The 18,458-nt window shown below is 45.5% G+C and overlaps 1 protein-coding gene across 3 annotated transcripts in view; it reads right to left on the bottom strand.

Annotated features, from left to right (window-relative positions):
- The window catches only part of LOC138583174 (alpha-N-acetylgalactosaminide alpha-2,6-sialyltransferase 2-like), a 722,246-nt gene that overhangs the window by 341,041 nt on the left and 362,747 nt on the right, over positions 1–18,458 (bottom strand). For all 3 annotated transcript variants that reach the window (XM_069655168.1, XM_069655170.1, XM_069655169.1), the window contains exon 4: positions 1,321–1,498. In XM_069655168.1, the coding sequence (XP_069511269.1) occupies positions 1,321–1,498 (178 nt within the window). The remainder of the gene's footprint in view (positions 1–1,320; positions 1,499–18,458) is intronic.

The raw sequence follows: 18,458 nt of genomic DNA, 5'->3' as shown, positions 1-18,458 counted from the left end.
CTTGAACGTTGGCCTTCTGCATGTTTGTAGACTTGTTATATTGAATAACATGTAATTCTTTTAAAATCTGTGTCTGTGTGAGATAGACAGACCGAGAGAGAGATCCAATGAGGGACACCCAGGGGTATGAAACTATGAAACCTACCATTGCTGTAGAATTACAGGTGCAGTTAAATAATGCATTCATCGCTTCCAAATAAGTGCCCTATAAATGGATGTACGTTAAAAAACCATAAACGAAAAGATCGAATTACAAAATTACGGACACTACTAGTCCGCATTTTGTAATTGGAACTTTTGGGGTTTGTTTGTGGTCCCCCGCAACACATGTATTGTATGCGGAGGAAACCCTTGCAATCCCTACAGACCATAATACCAAACTAGGGCAGCGGGTGACACCCCTGCAACCTCCGCTCCTCTAGTTCGGTATTTTGGTAGTAGGTATTTTATGCTAGACCGAATGCACACTGTTTGTATATTCAGGGCCTCATTACGACCCTGGCGCTAATGGGTTAAAGACGCCGTAAAAGGCTGCGGCGCCGTGAACCCATTAGCGCCTGATTACGAGGTCCCTTTTCAGGACCCGACCTTAACGGCTGGTCTAAACCAGCCGTTAAAGTAGGGACCCGCAAAGGGACCTTGGTGCTAACTACGGTACCGCAATTTGCGGTACCGTACTTAGCGCCTTCCCCATTCCCATTGAGCCCTATGGGGCAAAAATGGGAATGGGGAAGGGCCATGGAGGAAGGGGGAATTACCGCCCCGCCAACCTTGTAATGGGGTGGTAATTCCCCCTTTCTCCATGGCGGAGCAGGTAAGTTAACGGCATGGACCATGGTGCTAGTAGCACAATGGTTTTCTGCCTGGGTCGTAATGAGGCCCTCAGTCTTTTATATACGATCTTTTTGTACATTACCCTATAAGTTGCCACAGGGCCACATAATCTCTCTATCTTGGCTTTCGAGAAAATTGTCCCTCTTGTGATACATAAGTCTGTGGTACACAACTATAAGGAGTGTTCGGGGAGTGAAGGGGAGGGTCTTGCACAAGTGTGTAAAGAGAGACGCTAACAAATAGAACCTGTGTCAGTGTCTAAGAAAGGATCGGACAGAGCAGGAAAGCACGTGCAATTGTGGAAAAAGTGCTGTAAAAGGAGAGACGATGGGCAATTGTGCAATAAAGGACCTTGCAGAGAATAAAAGGAAGACAAGGAAAAATACATATCTAAAGGGAAAGAATGAGAGGGAGACAAAGAGAGAGAGAGAGAAAGAGACAGAGGGAGAAAGATAGCAAGTTAGATACTGAGAGAGTCTCGCTCACCTGAACACATAGTCATGTTGGTCTATTTCTTTCCCCATCTTGGACCCATTCAGGATGCCGCCATTGCCCACGGCGGCGCAGCGTATGCATGGCGACGCGGCCGTGGCTTTCCGGTTCCAGTCACTGAAGATGTAGCCATTGGCGGAGGTGTTCAGCAGAGCCAAGGTTTGGTTCAGAACTAGAAACAAATAAGAGACAGAATTGAATGTAGAGAACTGAGATGATGCAGGTCATAAATGCCGACCAGAGATCACACATGTGCCAGAGGCAAGATGTTGAAAGAGGCTGCAGAGCGCAAGGTGGTCATAAAACCACAATTATCTCCTTACTGTGATGTAAACACGCAAGGTGGTCATAAAACCACAATTATCTCCTTACTGTGATGTAAACAATCCACCTTCCTACTAGTAGCCCTTATCATTGCTTTAATTTGTCAGTAAATCATTAAACACGTCGATAAATACTTTATCACTCATGTTCAGGCCATGTCAAGTATTGTATCTCGCTGTGGGATATCCGTGCGATTACATTTTTATCAAATTCACTTGTGTCCAGTTAATTTTTCATTATTATTTTACCTTATTTTTACCTTTTTTCACAATATTGATTAATTTACAGTAGCATGTAAAAGGTCCCCAATGTAGTGTGTAGCGTATTCTGTAGTGATGTATACTTGTCCTCGTGAGAGAGAGCTGTTGGAATGTTGAGTGCGTGAATGGTGTATGAGTGTTCTGGAGGAGCCTTTAGGAGAGAGAGAGAGAGATCCATACTGCCTGGATGGGACGCCAGTGTTTCTCGCACAGAGCTTACATATGACATGGTAATAAAGGTGTATGGAACATACTTATGAGAGCTGACATTCTTCATTACCACACTGGCGACGAGGATGGGATTGCCGCTGTGTAGGGGGCTGCGGAATGTGTGAGGACATCGCCCTCCCGAGTGCCGTCCCATCGAGCAGTACCAAGGTGTGAATGCAGGCAGGCGCCTTAGTTGAAGTGGCGTGCCTCGCATCAGTCTGACACCTTTGCTAGCCCCGGACGAGGGGTTTGGTGTTGGAGGTGGAGAGCCAGTGGATGCTGAAGCAGTCCCTGATCGGGTCCAGGGCGAGCGCCAGGAGTGGTGTCGTAGGTGGCGAGCAAGAGGACGCTGATGCGGGCCCTGAAAAGGTCTGGGGCCAGCGCCAGGAGTGGTGTCGTAGCTTGCAAGCAAGAAGACGCAGTAGCGGGCCCTGTGACGCTGTGTGCGGGCCCTGCGTCATCAGCGCACTAGCAAAGAAGTACGGAGGACCCTGCCTCGTATGTGTGAACTGGCGTAGGACCTCTATATGCATAGCTCTCCACCATTTGTGTTGCCAAGGCGGTGATTTCACCCGATTTTGTTTTTGGCGGGTGAGACGCCCATTGGAATGAATGACCGTGCAGGAGGCTTGGTGGGTGAGTCAGCCCTTTACAAGGCGGGTGACACCCACCAAAAGCGTGTGAGTTGAGAGCTATGAGTAAGTGAATGCCCCGGTGGACACTGTAGCAGGGTTGGTCTTTTCCCTGGGGTCAGTGTCGGAAGGGGTAACAGTGCAGCTCATGGTGCAGGTGTTGTGGCACAGCGGGTGGTGTGCTGTGCGGCCAGAAGAGAACTGGTTGTGCCTTGTCGGTCGACAACCCTGGAGCTATAACCAAGGACTTGGGCGGACTTTCCCTACCTGCTGTGTTTTGTGTCATGGGGGATGTTGAGCGGCAGCAGCAGCATCGGCAGGTGGAATGCTCTCATGGTGACAGTTGCTTCGAGCACCAGCCTGCTGCTCCCTCGGGGTCCAAGACCCCAATGATGACGTTGCTTGCAGTGAAGAGGGGAATGCAGGAAGCGTTGATGGACGTGATGCCAAAGAACGCGAAGTCGGAGTCAAGTCGTTTGCGTTTGGTTCCAGTTCGGACGCACCAAGAGGTGGTGTGCAATCGTCAGGGAGTCAGTGTGTGACATGTACCTGTGTACCTGATAGCAGGAGAGTTTCTGAGAGGAAGATGCTGGAGAGTCACTCGCAGGCCTTTGGGAAGAGGCCATGTCTGCGATCGCGTGCTGTCTGCGGGGAAGAAGTCAGCTGGGATCGGGCGTTCTGCCAGCTCTGCGATGATAGGTTAAGTGCCCTGAAGGTGTTCGATCCTGGACTTTGCGATTTTAACATCAGGGGAGAGAGCTGTTGGAATGTTGAGTGCGTGAATGGCGTATGAGTGCTCTGGAGGAGCTGTTAGGAGAGTGAGAGAGAGATCCATACTGCCTGGATGGGACGCCAGTGTTTCTCGCACAGAGCTTACATATGACATGGTAATAAAGGTGTATGGAACATACTTATGAGGGCGGACATTCTTCATTACCACATATTCATTAAGCATTTTCAGAAATGTCAGGGACTGGCGCTATATTTCAAAATGATGCAAGCATAAGATAGATTACAGATACTTTGTATTATAAAGGGGGTCACTAATTCTATCACTGACACAGAGACAAGTTTTATGCTAATCAATCTTAACTACAACTTTCAGCAACAAAGTTGGCCTAACAAAAACTACATTTTGCATAAGCACTGAGAGCTTGTGGTATTTTCTTGCAACAAAATACGTTTCAAGTCACATGGTCCAGTAGCCCAATCAAGCAGAAACTGTTCTCGGGTGACCTTATTTGCTTTCTAGCCAATCTCCTCTTTCTTTGGGGCGAAGTACACGTTTAAGGAAACCTCTGACTGCACTCAGGAAGTTCCAGAAAGTGTCAGATCGATCACTGGTCCAAAGTACCAGTCCCAGGAATGAAAAAGGTGACCAGCAGCTTGCAAAAACCTGGGATGACACGCATGAAGTAGTCATCATTCCAAAGACGTAGGATCAGTGATTGGAAATAGAAAATATTGTCACCACCAGGGCGGCAGAGGATGCAACCAAATAAACAGAAAGAAATGTTGCTAACAGGGTGGCAGAAGAAGCAGCACGATAATGGCACACCAGCAAAGAAGAGAAGCTATACGATTAAACGTTGAGAGTATTCCTTAGCCATCATTGGGTAGGATATGTGAGAAACCTGAGGGTATTCTCACTCCTACTCCCCTTGGATCCTCAATGCAGGTGGCCAGACAAGGGCCATTGTGTTTGGATCCTGACCCTGGGGGCGGAGAAGCAAGGGACGATCACCTGGGTGGAGGGTCATTGAGGATTAGGAGTGAGGTGCCCTCAGTTGAGACATGGTGTCCCCTTGTCCCATTAACAACCAACCCAACCCTCCCACAACCTTTATTCGTTATTGTAAGTCAGCTGCCGTCATTTCCCCTCTTGTGACACCTTACAGTACTGAGATGAGGAAGAGGAAACAGAGTAATGAGCACTATCCCATCTCCCCACTTTAGAATTGGAATGAAGAAGATGGCCATTTCCCCACTTTGGAACTGGAACAAAGAAGATGCTTGCAATGTGTTTTGAAGATCAGGCATGTCCCCTTAATCATGGTCAGGCAAAACAAATAGAGAAAACACACCTGGAACCTGTTAGAGGGCTGCAGGTGTATAAAAGGAGGAGGGAAAAGCAACACAGTGAGGAAAATCAGGGCGGACTGTGTGATCCACAGGGAACCTTGTTGGGAGGCAAGCGAGCCGCTGGAGGGAACTGCTGAGGAATGGTCTGTTGTGTTCAGCACACCGAGACTCTGGGGACTACAAGGAGAAGTGGTCTGAGAAAGCGTGGCATGGGAGCTGGGGCTCCATGCTGGGGACTGAAGGCAGAGAAGGGAGCTGTGCAGAGAGGCTGTCCCTTTCCCTTTTTTTAAAATGCTTGTTTCCCTGAGTCAAAGAGCCGTCACGGGAATGCCTAAGGGGCAGGAGTTGGACCCCTGAGAACAGAAGCAGGAGTTCATGTGCTTCGCACTGCTTGAAGAACTATTGCATAGACCAGTGAGTTTGAACCTGATGAGAAACTCTGTGCACGAATGACTGAACTTTGCCATTGTTACAGAATACTTTGTTTCAGCAGCGTGAGAAAAATTTGTATCAGAGTGGTTGCGTATCTTAAAAATCATGTTTTGGAAAGTCTCTGAGTGCTGGCCATTTCAATTAAAGTGAAACAAACAAATCTCAAACAGCGGGCTCAATGAAACTGAACTGTAAAGCTAAAGCAAAACCTATTGAATATCGAACTGAATAAAAACGTAACTATTAAGCAGAACTCTACGCTTGTCGAAATTCTGAAGTGAAGGGAACTTTAAAATTAAGCAAAATTACTGCATGTTAAATGTCATAGTGAATGGAACTTTTGAATCTGAGCAAAAACCGTTACATGCTGAATTCTGAATTTAATGGAACTTTCAAACTTAAGGAAGATTGAATTAACAGACCTTTACACCAGAGTAATTATGGGCCAAGGAAAGACAGGTAGTAGCCAAGAGGCACACCTATTTGTGACAAAAAGATGTAAGACTTGGGGAAGGGAACCCTGAGACTTAAGGATCTTTATTTGTTGTCTTGAGCATAGAGCCTCAAGACCCTTTTGTGTTTTAATTGTGTTGCCTAACACTTGGTGAAGGAAAACCTGAAACTTAAGAAAGGTAAAATTGAGACTTATTCTGGAACCGGTTTATACTTGGGAAGGGAGCTGAGAGAAAGCTGTGAACTGGAAGAAGCTCAGAACATTAATTTTGAACACTGTTTCTTTGGTTGCTGACACCCCATACACATTGTTTGCCTTAGTTGTGAGGGCAGGCATATGTTTTTGATACAGACAGGTTCTTAAGTTGAACTCTTGGACTCATATTTACCTTAGTTTCATTCAGGTAGGAAAATGTCACCTTAGGATAGGACAAGTTAGGCTTTTTACCATCCTGACATTTCTTCTAATAAAACAGTGTATTTTGAACTTTAAATCTGTTTTCTGTGTCTTGCTTCATGATGCCTTCACAGATGGTGTCAGGCGTGGGATGCAGTTTAACTGTTACAAGTTGGGGCACCATTATATTTGAAAAATTAAGTGCCAGAGCATCAGTCCCCACAGTAGCCACCAATGGCTCTGTTGGGTTTGATATCTGTAGTAGTAGAGATGAGACAATTCCTCCATGTGAGAGGAGGTTGATACCCACAGACTTGGTATTAATCCCATCCATTGATACCTATATTAGACTAGCACCCAAGTCAGGGTTGGCATGGAGGTTTGGAATTGTTGTATTGACTGGTGTAATAGACCCAGACATTAGAGGTGATGTTAAGGTATTGCTACAGAAACATGGAAAGGACCCATTTCAAATTCATCAGTGGGAACGGTTGCTCAAGGGGTACTTGAAAAAGCAATGCGCCCTAGGCTTAATGAAAATATGGGAAGAGAGCACAGATATGGGGATTCAAGGTTTTATTTATTTATTGAATTATTGTTTGCCTGTTAGGCGCTTATACAATAAGAATATACTGTTTCAAAGCACCCACAGGGCAGGGAGGTAGAGAGGGAATACATTTCATCAGTTGTAATACAAAATGTAAGAGCAGAGGGGAAAGGAGGGAGGGGGGACAAACCTACTATGCCTTTTGTGTATTCAGCATGTGCAAGTGCAGAAAGGGAAGAGGGGTAAGTGCTGTGGAGTCCTAGCCCGTAGGAGAGCCATGGACAAAGTTCTAGGAATGTGGAGTGCTGCACGGCTTGGGCTGTGGAAGGTGTAAGTGCGAGTCTCTAGCGTGGAGTGAGTGCAGAGGCAAGTGCTGCGGAACGACAGGAGCGAGATAATCGGTGTGGAAGTTCAAGGCCCCGATGATGTATAAGGCCAGGGACTACCACAGATTTATTCCAAGTTTCTCTAGAAGGACATCCAGACTAACAGACAAAATGAAAAATGCCAAGTCCCAAAAGATCAGGTGGGAAGAAGAGGATGTAATATGTTATACAACCTTGAAACAAACCCTATGCCAGAGTCATGTTCTGAGCATGGCAGATTTCTCCAAAGAATTCATCCTTCAGACTGATGCCTCCTTAATGGGACTAGGGGGTGTTCTGTCACACAACTATGATGATTTTGAATCCCCAGTTCCATACATCAGCAGAAAGCTCTTTCCCAGAGAGAATAATTATTCAGTCATTGAGTTAGAGGCATTGGCAATCAAGTAGGCAATAATTAATCAAACGTATTTCCTCCTGGGTCACAAGTATTGCTTGATAACAGGCCATTCTCTTCTAGTTTGGATTAGTCAAAGGAAAGAGTCCAATCCTCGGGTAATGCAGTGGTTTTTGAACCATCAGCCATATTGCTTCACAGTTGAACACGAAAAGGCTTAGTGCAAGGAAACATGGACTTCCTCTCCCAGTTTCCCTGTCAAGGACCTGGGTCTAACCCTCATTGGGGAAAGGTATGTGAGAAACCCGAGGGTATTCTCACTCCTACTCCCCTAGAATCCTCTTTGCAGGTGGCCAGGGAAAGGCCATCACTTTTGGATCCTGACCCTGGGGGCGGAAAAGCGAGGGAGGATTACCTGGGTAGAGGGTCCTTGAGGATTGGGAGTGGGGTTCCATCAGGCGAGACATGGTATTCCCCTTTTCCTATTAACGATCAACTTAACCCTTCCCTGACCTTTATGGGTTATTGTAAGTCAGCTTCCTTCATTTCCCCTTTTGTGACACTTGACAGTACTGAGATGAGGACGATTTCCCCACTTTGTACTGTGATGAAGAAGATGCCTGCAATGTGTTGTGAAGGTCAGGCATGTCGCCTAATCATGGTCAGGCAAAACTAATTGAGAAAATATACCTGCAACCTGTTAGAGGACTGCAGGTGTATAACAGATGTATAAAAAAGAGGAGGGAAAAGCAACACAGAGAGGAACAGCAGTGAGGCCTGTGTAATCAGCTGGGAACCTAGTTGGGAGAGAAGCGAGCCGCTGGAGGGAACTGCTGTGGGATGGTCTGTTGCGCTCAGCAACCCGAGATGCAGGGGACTACTAGGAGAAGAGATCTGAGAAAGTGTGGCATGGGAGCTCAGTCTCCATGCTCCGGACTGAAGGCAGAGAAGTGAGCCGTACAACCAGGCTGTCCCTTTCACTTTTTTCAGAAGTGCTTGTTCCACTGCATCAATGAGCACGCACATGAGTGGCTAAGGGGCATGAGTTGAACCCCTGAAAACAGAAGCAGGAGTTCATGTGCTACTGGAAGAACTATTTCAGAGGCCAGTGAGTTTCTACCTGTTGAGAAACCTGGTATGGGAATGAAATGAACTTTGCCATTGTTACAGAACACTTTGTATCGGAGTGGTTGCGTGTCTTAAGAAGAATGGTTTCAAAGGTCTGCGGTATAGAGTCAATTACATTGTTGAATGTTGAAGCGTGAGAAAAACTTTGTATCTGAGTAGTTGTGTATCTTGAAAAGAATGTTTTCGAAAGTCTTAGAGTGCTGGGCATTTCAATTAAAGTGAAGGCAACAAATCTTGAACAGCGGGCTGAATGAAACTGAAATGTAAAGCAAACGCAATACCTATTGAATACCGAACTGAATAAAAATGTAACTATTAAGCAGAACTTTACACTTGTTGAATCCCAAAGTGAAGGGACCTTTAAATGTAAGCAAAATTACTGCATGCTGAATGTCGAATTGAATGGAACTTTTGAATCCAAGCAAAAACCATTACATGGTGAAATCTGAATTTAATGGAATATTCCAATTTATGGGAGATGGAATTAACAGAACTTGACAACAGAGTAATTATGGGCCAAGGAAAAAGAGAAAGTAGCCAAAAGGCCCACCAATTTGTTACAAAAAGATGAAAGGCTTGGGAAGGTAACCCTGAAACTTGAGGAGCTACATTTGCTGTCTTGAGCACGGAGCATCACAACCCTTTTGTTTGAATTGGGTTGCCTAAAACCTGGGCTAGGGAACCCTTGGTATTGTTTACAACTTTTTAACCTCGGACTTTAGAAAGGGAATGTTGAGACCTTTTATGGAACTGGTTTATACTAGGGGAAGGGGGCTGAAAGAAAGCTTTGAGCTGGAGGAAGCTCAGAACGTTCATTTTGAACGCTGTTTCTTTGGGTGCTGACATCCCTACACATTTGGCCTAATTACAAGCCTGCTGGTCTGGAAACAATGGTGGCGGTAAACCCGCCGCCACTGTTGTCTCCGGACCGGCAGACTACGAGTTCTGAAGGTGGGTGGTGTCACTCCCACCAGGTCTGACCTGGCGGGAGTTATGTCACCCGCCTGCAGATGGAAGTGGAAACACCAGCACCGTTATTTACGGTGCCGGTGTTTCCATTATCCCCATCCCCATGGAGTCCTATGGGACTCCATGGGAATGGGGATCAACGGAATAATGCCTCCGGAATTAACGGGTCACTGGGGTTGTAATGCCCCGGTGATTCCGGCAATCACGGAGGTGGTAATTCATTCCAGTTCCGGTGGCAGTCTGCCATTTTTTTCCAGCACGGCTACCGCCCGACTCATAATGAAGTCCATTGTTTAGCTTAGTTGTGAGAGCAAGGATAGGTTTTGGACACAGACACATTTAGTAAGATATCCCAATGATTTGTAGATCCTCAACTCTTAGTATCAGTCTGCACTACTCAGGAACATTGTTAGAGTGGCAGAGCAGTCAGGCTTATCTTAAGAGGAAGATATGAGCTGTAGGTTAGTACACTGAACCCCATTAGCAATGCACATCAAAGAAACATTACACATACATTTATATTAAAATATAGATTTATTATTTTTACACAAGAGTCACTGTTAAATACTTAGCAAAGTAACCCAACACACATAGGTATGCAATACTTTCAAAAGGCCTCTTCTTAGTTGGTAGTTGCTGAGCATGTATAATTGTTACAAGAGTTTGACAGGTCTACTGTATTATTGGTAATAACGTGCACCCACAAAGTAATACGGTAATTGCATTTAGTCAGCATACACATCTAAGATGGTGCTTTTTGGAAAGGAAAACACAGCATGTCTTTCAAAGTCCAAAACACACCCCTAGCTAAAAGGCAGTTTAGAGAAGCTTCAAGTCTTGCAAAGCAGCAGAAGTCAAAAGTTCCTGTGGATACTTTCTAGTCTCTAGGAAAGAAGATACAAGAATACTTGATCAACGTTGGAGACCATGTTAAAGGACTCTCTAAAAGGACTTAAGCAGTGGCTTAAGTCAGAGGTTAGAGGGGGTTGCTCTGGATGCCTCTACGTGTACTCCAACGCTCTGGAGAGACTTTCTGGAAGAAGGTATGCAATACACTTTCCCTCTCAGTACCTTAAGTCTGAAGAAAACCTTTGTGGTGGAAGCTCTGCGATGTTGCAACTCTGGACCTGACCTCCGGATTCCTTGGTCTGATGACTGAAGCCAGGACAATGGAGGTCATCTCTCAGCAGCAGTCTCGAGGGAGGATCTCCGGCATGGCTTTCATCAACTTCTTTGGTTACTATGTGGTTTTGGTGTCTTTTCTGCAGCACAAACAAAGGACGCCATTTGCCTGGTCAATTTTCTTCGGTTCCTTCAGTGCGGCACTTTGATGCAGGGGTCTGGATGAGTTGGATTGGGTCTCTGGAGTATCTTTGAGGCCTCAGCAAAGACTTGGACTAATTAGCCTTTCCACGATGCACTCAAAATGGGTAGCATGTCTCCTGGTATTGGGGTCCGCCGCTCTGGAAACTCACAGAACCTCGGTAGATGGCTCAAAACACAATTTGTCTTTGGACTCGTTATTCCCACTAGTCAAAGGGAAGGAGTCATCCTCTTCAGAGTTCTTCTGTCACACAGAAAACGGGATCAGGACAGCAGTGGTCACTTCATGGTGTTTCGAAGGTTCTGCAGGCATGCTAGTTGTCTTCTTCTTTGGTTACTTCAGTTTCTAGTGGTTGACTTGCTTTTCACTCCAGGAGCCTCACCTTGCATACCGTTCCAGCACTCACTCCTCTGCAATATTTCTCAGCAGTTTACAGAAAGGGGCATTTGGCTGTCAAATCAGAACAGCCGGAACCCCAGTGGGAGCTGGTCCCGTTCAGGCACTCTGCCAGACAAAGGACAGGGGCGGGGTGACAAACTCCTCCCACTTCCTGCCTGCCCGATCACTCTAGAGCCTAGGCAGGGACACCCAAGAGTTTCTGCAAAAGGCAAACACACACACATGGCTCCTCCTCCCAGAAAGGTAGAAGATGGGCTGACAAAGAAGAACCATGCTAGTAACGGCAAAAAAAGAAGGGAGGCCCCAAGGTAGTACTTGGGTGCCCCTATTGTGCACTACTGGGGCTATGGACATAGCCTTGGGTAGACAAATTACACAATCGTTGGTAGAACACATCCACCGCCACCAGCCATAACTAGGAAATGTTCTATGTGACTAAAAGTTCAGAAGAGCAGAGAGAAGGGGGACACTAGGTATTCCTTTGGCATTCCACTTAAGATGCTGTGTGCCAATCCCTCGGACCATAAGGTTTTAGGAGAGATATTAAGTATCACTATATCCTTAAGAACTCTAGTTACTCTAGGATAAAGAAAATAATCTCAAAGGAGGACCCTTAAGGTCCCCAGCAACATTGCCCATAAGAAGCTGCGTGCTGAAATAGTAAAACACAGATGCCTTTAAAAGTTATGGATGAAAATAGACTCCACAGGATAGATCCAATACAAAGAAGAGAGTTCCAAAAGACATAGCCCATACGAATGGATGAGTGGAAAAAGGCTCCACTCATTCAGGATGTCCGAAAAAGGTCCAGAAGTCCAGAAGAATGTGCAGGGGGTTTCACTAGGAGATTGGATATAGCAAAACAATGATAAATCTCCCTAACACTTTTCCCCACCAGACTAGGGACAAGAGGATCTAATCCACTCTTGGATGAATCTCTTGATCCAGTTGGTCATTCTTTCTGGAGAGACCATCGCCATTCTCATGTTGACCTATGCTTAATAGTGAAGTCAAAGCTTTGTAGACTTATGGACCACCTGAGCATTGTTCGTTTTTCTCCTTTCATCTGCATTAGCCACCTTAAGGGTTGGTGGTCAGTTTGAATCCTGAAAGTAGTTCCATAGGTATTGTCTGAATTTATTCAGGACCCATACAATAGAGAAAAACTCACGTCCAATTGCGGCCCACCTGGTTTCCCTATCTTTTAGCTTTCTACTAATAACGCAAATACGGAGCTCCCTGCCTTTGCTATCAAATTGACTCATGACTGCTCCTATCTCTGTGTTGGAAGCATCAGTCTGGCTAAGAGGGCCTAAGTACAATCTGGAGCTCTCAGCACTGGAGCTTTACAGAGGGCATTTTTCAGCCCCTCAAAGGCTTTTTCACAGTCCTCATTCTACTTGACCTTTTTAGTGTACTTCGGAGAGGATACAACAAACAGAGGAGAGGCTCTGGCCCCATAGTTCTAAATGACGTTCCTATAGTAACCAGTGCATGCAAAGAAGGCTCTTACTTGAGTTTCAGTAGTTGGAGTGGCCCAGTCTTGCACAGCATGTGCTTTGCTGGGTAAGGGCTTAATCCCCCTTCCTCCTACCTCATGACCAGGGTAGACCACTTTACTCTGACTAACTTGGCATTTACTTGCTTTGTTGGTCAGATCGGCCTGTTGGTCGGCCTACAACACATGTCCCAGGTGGTCAAGATGTTCTTCCCAGGTAGGGCGGAACACTGCAATGTCATCCAAGTATGCCATTCAAAGGTTCTATAACCTATTAAGAACGTTGTTAACCATTCTCTGGAATGTAGCAGGTGCATTTTTTAATCCAAAGGGCAAGACCTTGAAATGACATGTGCCTTCTGGGGTTGAGAATGCTATCTGCTCTCTGGACTGGTCAGTCATGACAATCTGCCAATAACCACTTGTCAGGTCAAAATTACTGAGAAGTTTTGCTGAGCCCAGCTTATCCACTAGTTCATCTGTCCTGGGCAAGGGATGGGCATCAGTCTTGGTAACTGCATTTAGTTTCCTATAGTCCACACAGAATCTAGGTTCCTTAGTTCCTGCATTTGGGACCAACACAACTGGCCTAGCCCATGTACTTGGGGAATGTACAATCACTCCAAGGTCAAGAATCTTGTTGACCTCATCGTTTATGTGATTCCTCACATTATGTGACATCCTGTAGCCCCTGCTTTTAACAGATACACTATAGCCAGTGTCAATGTCATGTTGACCCCAAGGTGTCAAGCCTGGTGTAAGTGAGAACAGAGGGGCAAAGTGAGTTAACACATATTTGCACTCCTGCTGCTGCTGCTGCTGCTGCTGCATTGTCAGATTAGTGAGAGTTGTACTCCTTCTACTGATCCACCTGCAGGGAAAGGTTTCCCCTTAGAAGATCTGGGAGAGGTTAACTCTCCTCCTCTTCTTGAGCAGAGGCTAAAAGCAAAGCTGCTATCGCTGCTCGGGAATACAGGCCTTTAGATGGTTGATATGAAAGACCCTAGGGGTCTCCTTGGGGTTGCCAAAGTCTAACTTTGAAGGGTCCTGACCACTTGTCCCGTAAGACCCTCTGGCTACTAGAACCATGATGAGAGCCTGCTTGTTGGTCTGGAGTAAATTGCACCATGTTAGCCTTCTGGTCATGCCAATGCTTGACCAGAGCTTGACTAGCTTTCAAATTCTCTGAAACCTCTCTCATCCTTTGTGCCATGATCCTCTGTCTGTGGTCTAGCACATAATCAGTAATCCTTACTGGCTTGAGGGAAGGAGCACTCTCCAGACCCTCCTTAATCAGGGCCAAAGGGCCTCTGAGAGCATGACAATAAAGTCACTCAAAGCGGCTAAAGCCCACTCCAGCTTGAGGAACTTCTCCATAGGCAAAAAGAAGGCACTTTCTTCTAAGTGGGTCTTCAAAAGCTCCCATCATGCTCTTCATTGTTCTTTTAAACTTCTCTACCAATCCATTTGTCTGAGTGTGGTAGGCAGTTGAGAACTTGTAGGTGATCCCACATGTTTTCAACATGGCCTGCATGTAGTGGGACATAACATTTGACCCCCTGTCAGATACAACCTCCTTAGGAAATTCTACTCTGGTAAAAAATACCAAGTAGGGCCTTAGCTATTGCCTGAGCAGTAACAGTTTGCATTGAAATAGATTCAAGGTACTGTGATGAACTCATGGTATCACAAGTAAGGACACAACACAAAAGATCTTGTTCAATGGTGTTTATTGTTCAATGGTGTTTATTATAGACTTTAAAATGTGTTGGAGACGTCCTAACTTGCACTAATACTAACATGGGAGTAAACTCGATCATTAAAAATAAAGAAAAACAGTCCTAGATAGTCTTAATCCAAAAACAATAATAGTTAAACTAAGAAACCTATTGCCTGCCCTAAGCCTATGCAAAAATATGTGAAGGGAAATGTGTATACAAAGGAAAGTCAGTGTTATAACATAAATAATCAAGGTGGTTAAATCAGCTCTCTACCCCACTTTGGATAGCACGGGTTAAGGCAGCACACGTAGACAGGATGACCTACTCTGGCTCAAGACACCAAAAGGCAGTTCAAAACGTGGGTCGGAGCCCACTTGGTCTGCCGCATTAAAGTCACTTGTTTTCAGTTCAGCAAAAGTTATATCACAATTCAACGAAAGTTCACGTAGATCTCCCTCTGTCGGGCTCGGACCCCTCAAGGCATCAACAGTTCACTTCGGTCTCCCTCAGTCGGGCTCAGACCTCTCAAAAGAAAGTACCAGATACAACGTAGATCTCTGTCAGCTGGGCTCGGACTCGCAATCCCAGCACTTGCAAGGGTTCCCTTCCCCAAGCTTCATACACATATGTTAGGGGTTCCCTTCCCCTAACTTATTTCACATTCTAGCTCTCCTCAGTCTGGTTCGGACCTTTCACTAAAAAATACCTTATTCAAAGTAGATCACACCTCAGCCCGGCTCATACCTTACAATCACAGCCCTTGCAGGAGTTCCCTTCCCCAAGCTTCATTCACATTCATTAGGGGTTCCCTTCTCCTAACTTGCTTCACATTCTAGGTCTCCTTCAGCCGGGTTCGGACCTTTTATTGATGTTGAAGACTTTCAAGTGTGCAAGATATTTTCATAGAACTCTGCAGGACCAGTTCGACTTTCACTTTTGCTCTCCTTTTTGTTATTTACCCCAGTGTCTCTTGGTCTTGGTAGTTCCATATCGCAACCAGCAAGGGTCAAAGAAATCTTTCTCTTTAAAGCATTAGCATTTAACTTCCCCTTTCGTCTGGATTAATCTTGACCATTGGGCATTTCAGAGTTCATTCACTTTATCACTTTATAACAAGACATCACATATTAGGCGGAGACTTTCGAGTGGGCTACTTCCTTTCGCCGAATCACTCCGCTCCTCTGTATAGCTGGCTTCACAGTTATCAGTACGTTTGAAGTTTACTATTGGTTTACTTTCTTTGGTATCTCATTAGCACACGTGCAACCTTCAACTTTGAGATTCTGAAACTGCCAGACTCATAAAACAGTCACTTTTCACTTTGTTTCATATTTCAATTCATTATTCAGCTTCCTGCTCCAAACACACATACGTTCACCGGGTTTCATCTCTTTCTTGTCACGAGACTCACCTGGCTGGCGTGGTGCTGGTAAGCAACTTCTTGGGGATCTCTTGATTGAGGTCAGGATCTCGCCGCCTGCCCCTCTTTTCTCTCCAACTCCTTCATTCACCCGGGAGGGAAATGAATGCCTCTGGGAATGTTGGTCCTCCCCAACTCCGTTGTTCACCTGGGAGGCAGTGCACTACAGTTCCCAGCATGCACATCTTCATCTGCTCCTCAATGCCCCAGAGGAATGAGCACTGGGCTGGACATGGCCCATGTTGAGCAGCTCTCCATGTTCTGGTTCTCTGGAGACACAGCTCCCTCAACCTGCTGCAACCCTTCAGACACCCCGGGCCAGCGTTTCAGCGTGCTGCTCTCTGTTGTTCCAGATAACAATTCAGGCTGGGTTTTAGAAAGATTCCCTTGCTGGGTTGCACAAAACAGACTCCCTTCTTCCAGCCCCACTGCTGCTGTCTGAATGCTTGGGATATAGGTAGGGATCCTCTGCCGGACTCAGCTTTGCAGCCTTCCTCCTGGCTTACAAAGAGCAACTGACTCCCTTTCCCCTGCAGTTTATTTTTGTACACCTGGGAGAGGTTAATTGTCTGCAGGTGTTTGGTCAGGGTTGGGTCTGCCCAACCTTGTCTGTTCTCATTAACCGGACAACCTGCTGTCAGAATAAGAGATTCTGTCCTCTGTCTCTTACTGTGTTTCTTGTTGGAAATCTTTACTCCTCTAGATTGCCTCTTCTTTTTCTTGGTATTGTGTGAAAATGGGGGGTGGGGTGATGTGTTTTTGAAAATACCCTAGAAAGAGAGAGGGTGTGTGTTATTGTGGGTAACTGGTAGAAGGGGGATACCGTATCTCGGTCGAGGGTGTTCCCTCCACAGTCCCCAAGGATCCCCTGCCCAGGTTATCCGTCGTCACATGTCCCACACCTGATTTGGCATCTAAGGGTGATGGCCCTTCCCTGGGCACCTGAACAAAGGATCTCGGTTGACTTTCTGAGAGAAGACCCCCTGGATTTCTTTTTCCCTGAGTTGCAGTTCCTTCCTCATTTTATTGTCTCTCATTTCAGACTGAGGCCCTCATTACAAGCTGGGCGCAAAGGGATACCGGGGACTGGTAATGACACCGGTGCCAGTAATCCCTTTGCGCCCTATTCTGAGGTCCCTTTGCGGGTCCTTCCTTAACGCCTGGTTTTAGCAGGCGTTAAGGACGGGACCCGCAACGGGATACCGGGGTCAATAACAGTACCGTAATTTACGGTACCGTCATTGCCGCCTTCCCATTGAGCCCTATGGGGGCTCAAATGGGAATGGGGAATGGCTCTGGTGAATGGGGAATTACCGGTCCCGCCAACCTCGGACTGGACTGGTAATTACTCCCTTCACCAGACCGGAGTCAGACCGATTTTGGAGGCAGCCATGGCGCTAATAGCGCCATGGCTACCTCCAAACTCGGAATGAGGGCCTCCTCCAGTTTTATAAATTCAAGCTCCATTTCCATTTTCTGTATCTCTAGAACCAGCCCAGCTCACATGTTAGACATAGCGAGGGGTGAGGTCAGTGGATTGGAAGGTGGATCAAGAATCACATTAACTTCCATATTTTCATCTCCCTCACTTTCTGGAAGTTGAGGGCTGAGGGTTAAACTTTGACCATCATTATTTTCCAGATCAATTCTGGTAGTAGGGGTTACAGGCCTACTCATAGCTTGGTAATCCAGCAAGTTTTGGATTAACTCTGCGTTTTTCCTTTCGTACTAAGACATTTATCCTTACACATGTCTTTCTTTTTTTCAACAATAAGAGTTACTAGAGCTTCTGCTTTATTATAATTGTTATTATAATTGTTAATTTATAACACGCTTTATACCAATGAGTGGTTTCTAAGCGCAGAAATGGGTTTTGAACCTTTGTTGCACTGCATTGACTTGCTTCCAAGACAAACCGGTTGCCCCTGATCTATCTCTCCTCCGCTTAGAGTTTTCCATATTTAGTACTTTACAATATAGTAGCCTTAAGGATGAATTCTTTGACATACAATACCACCAGGAGTCAATGTAATCCAACCTACACAAATCCCACCAGCTGTAACACCAATGTTAGGGGAGTTTTCCTAAAGTCCCACTTGGAGGTAAGACTTTAGTAAGCTATCCCAGTGGTTTGTAGATCCCCAACTCTTAGTATCAGGCTGTACTACTCAGGAACCCTGGTAGAGTGGCAGAGCAGTAAGTCTTATCTTAAGAGAAAGATGTAAGCTGTAGGTAAGTACACTGAACCCAGTTATTAGTGCACATCAAAGAAGCACTTACACATACATTCATATTAAAATATATATTTATTATATTTACATAAGAGTCAGTGTTAAATACTTAGCACAAGAAACCAACTCACATAGTAATACTTTTCAATACTTTCAAAAGGCCACTTCTTAGTTGATAGTTGCTGAAAGTGTACAATTGTTACAAGAGTCTGCAAGGTCTACCGTATTATCGGTAATAACGTGCACCCACAAAGTACTTAGAATTTAGTCAGTATACAAATCTAAGATAGTGCTTTTTGGGAAGGAAAACAGTTGGTTAGTGTTATCCTAATAAAGCTACAGTATCTAGAGAACATTTCCCTGCACAACATGTCTTTCAAAG

The sequence above is a fragment of the Ambystoma mexicanum genome, chromosome 3q, assembly GCF_040938575.1.
Source record: "Ambystoma mexicanum isolate Mex_15411 chromosome 3q, UKY_AmexF1_1, whole genome shotgun sequence".
NCBI classification, from domain to species: domain Eukaryota; kingdom Metazoa; phylum Chordata; class Amphibia; order Caudata; family Ambystomatidae; genus Ambystoma; species Ambystoma mexicanum.
The sequence above is the reverse complement of the archived record's forward strand: the minus strand, read 5'-3'. Positions and strand labels throughout refer to the sequence as shown.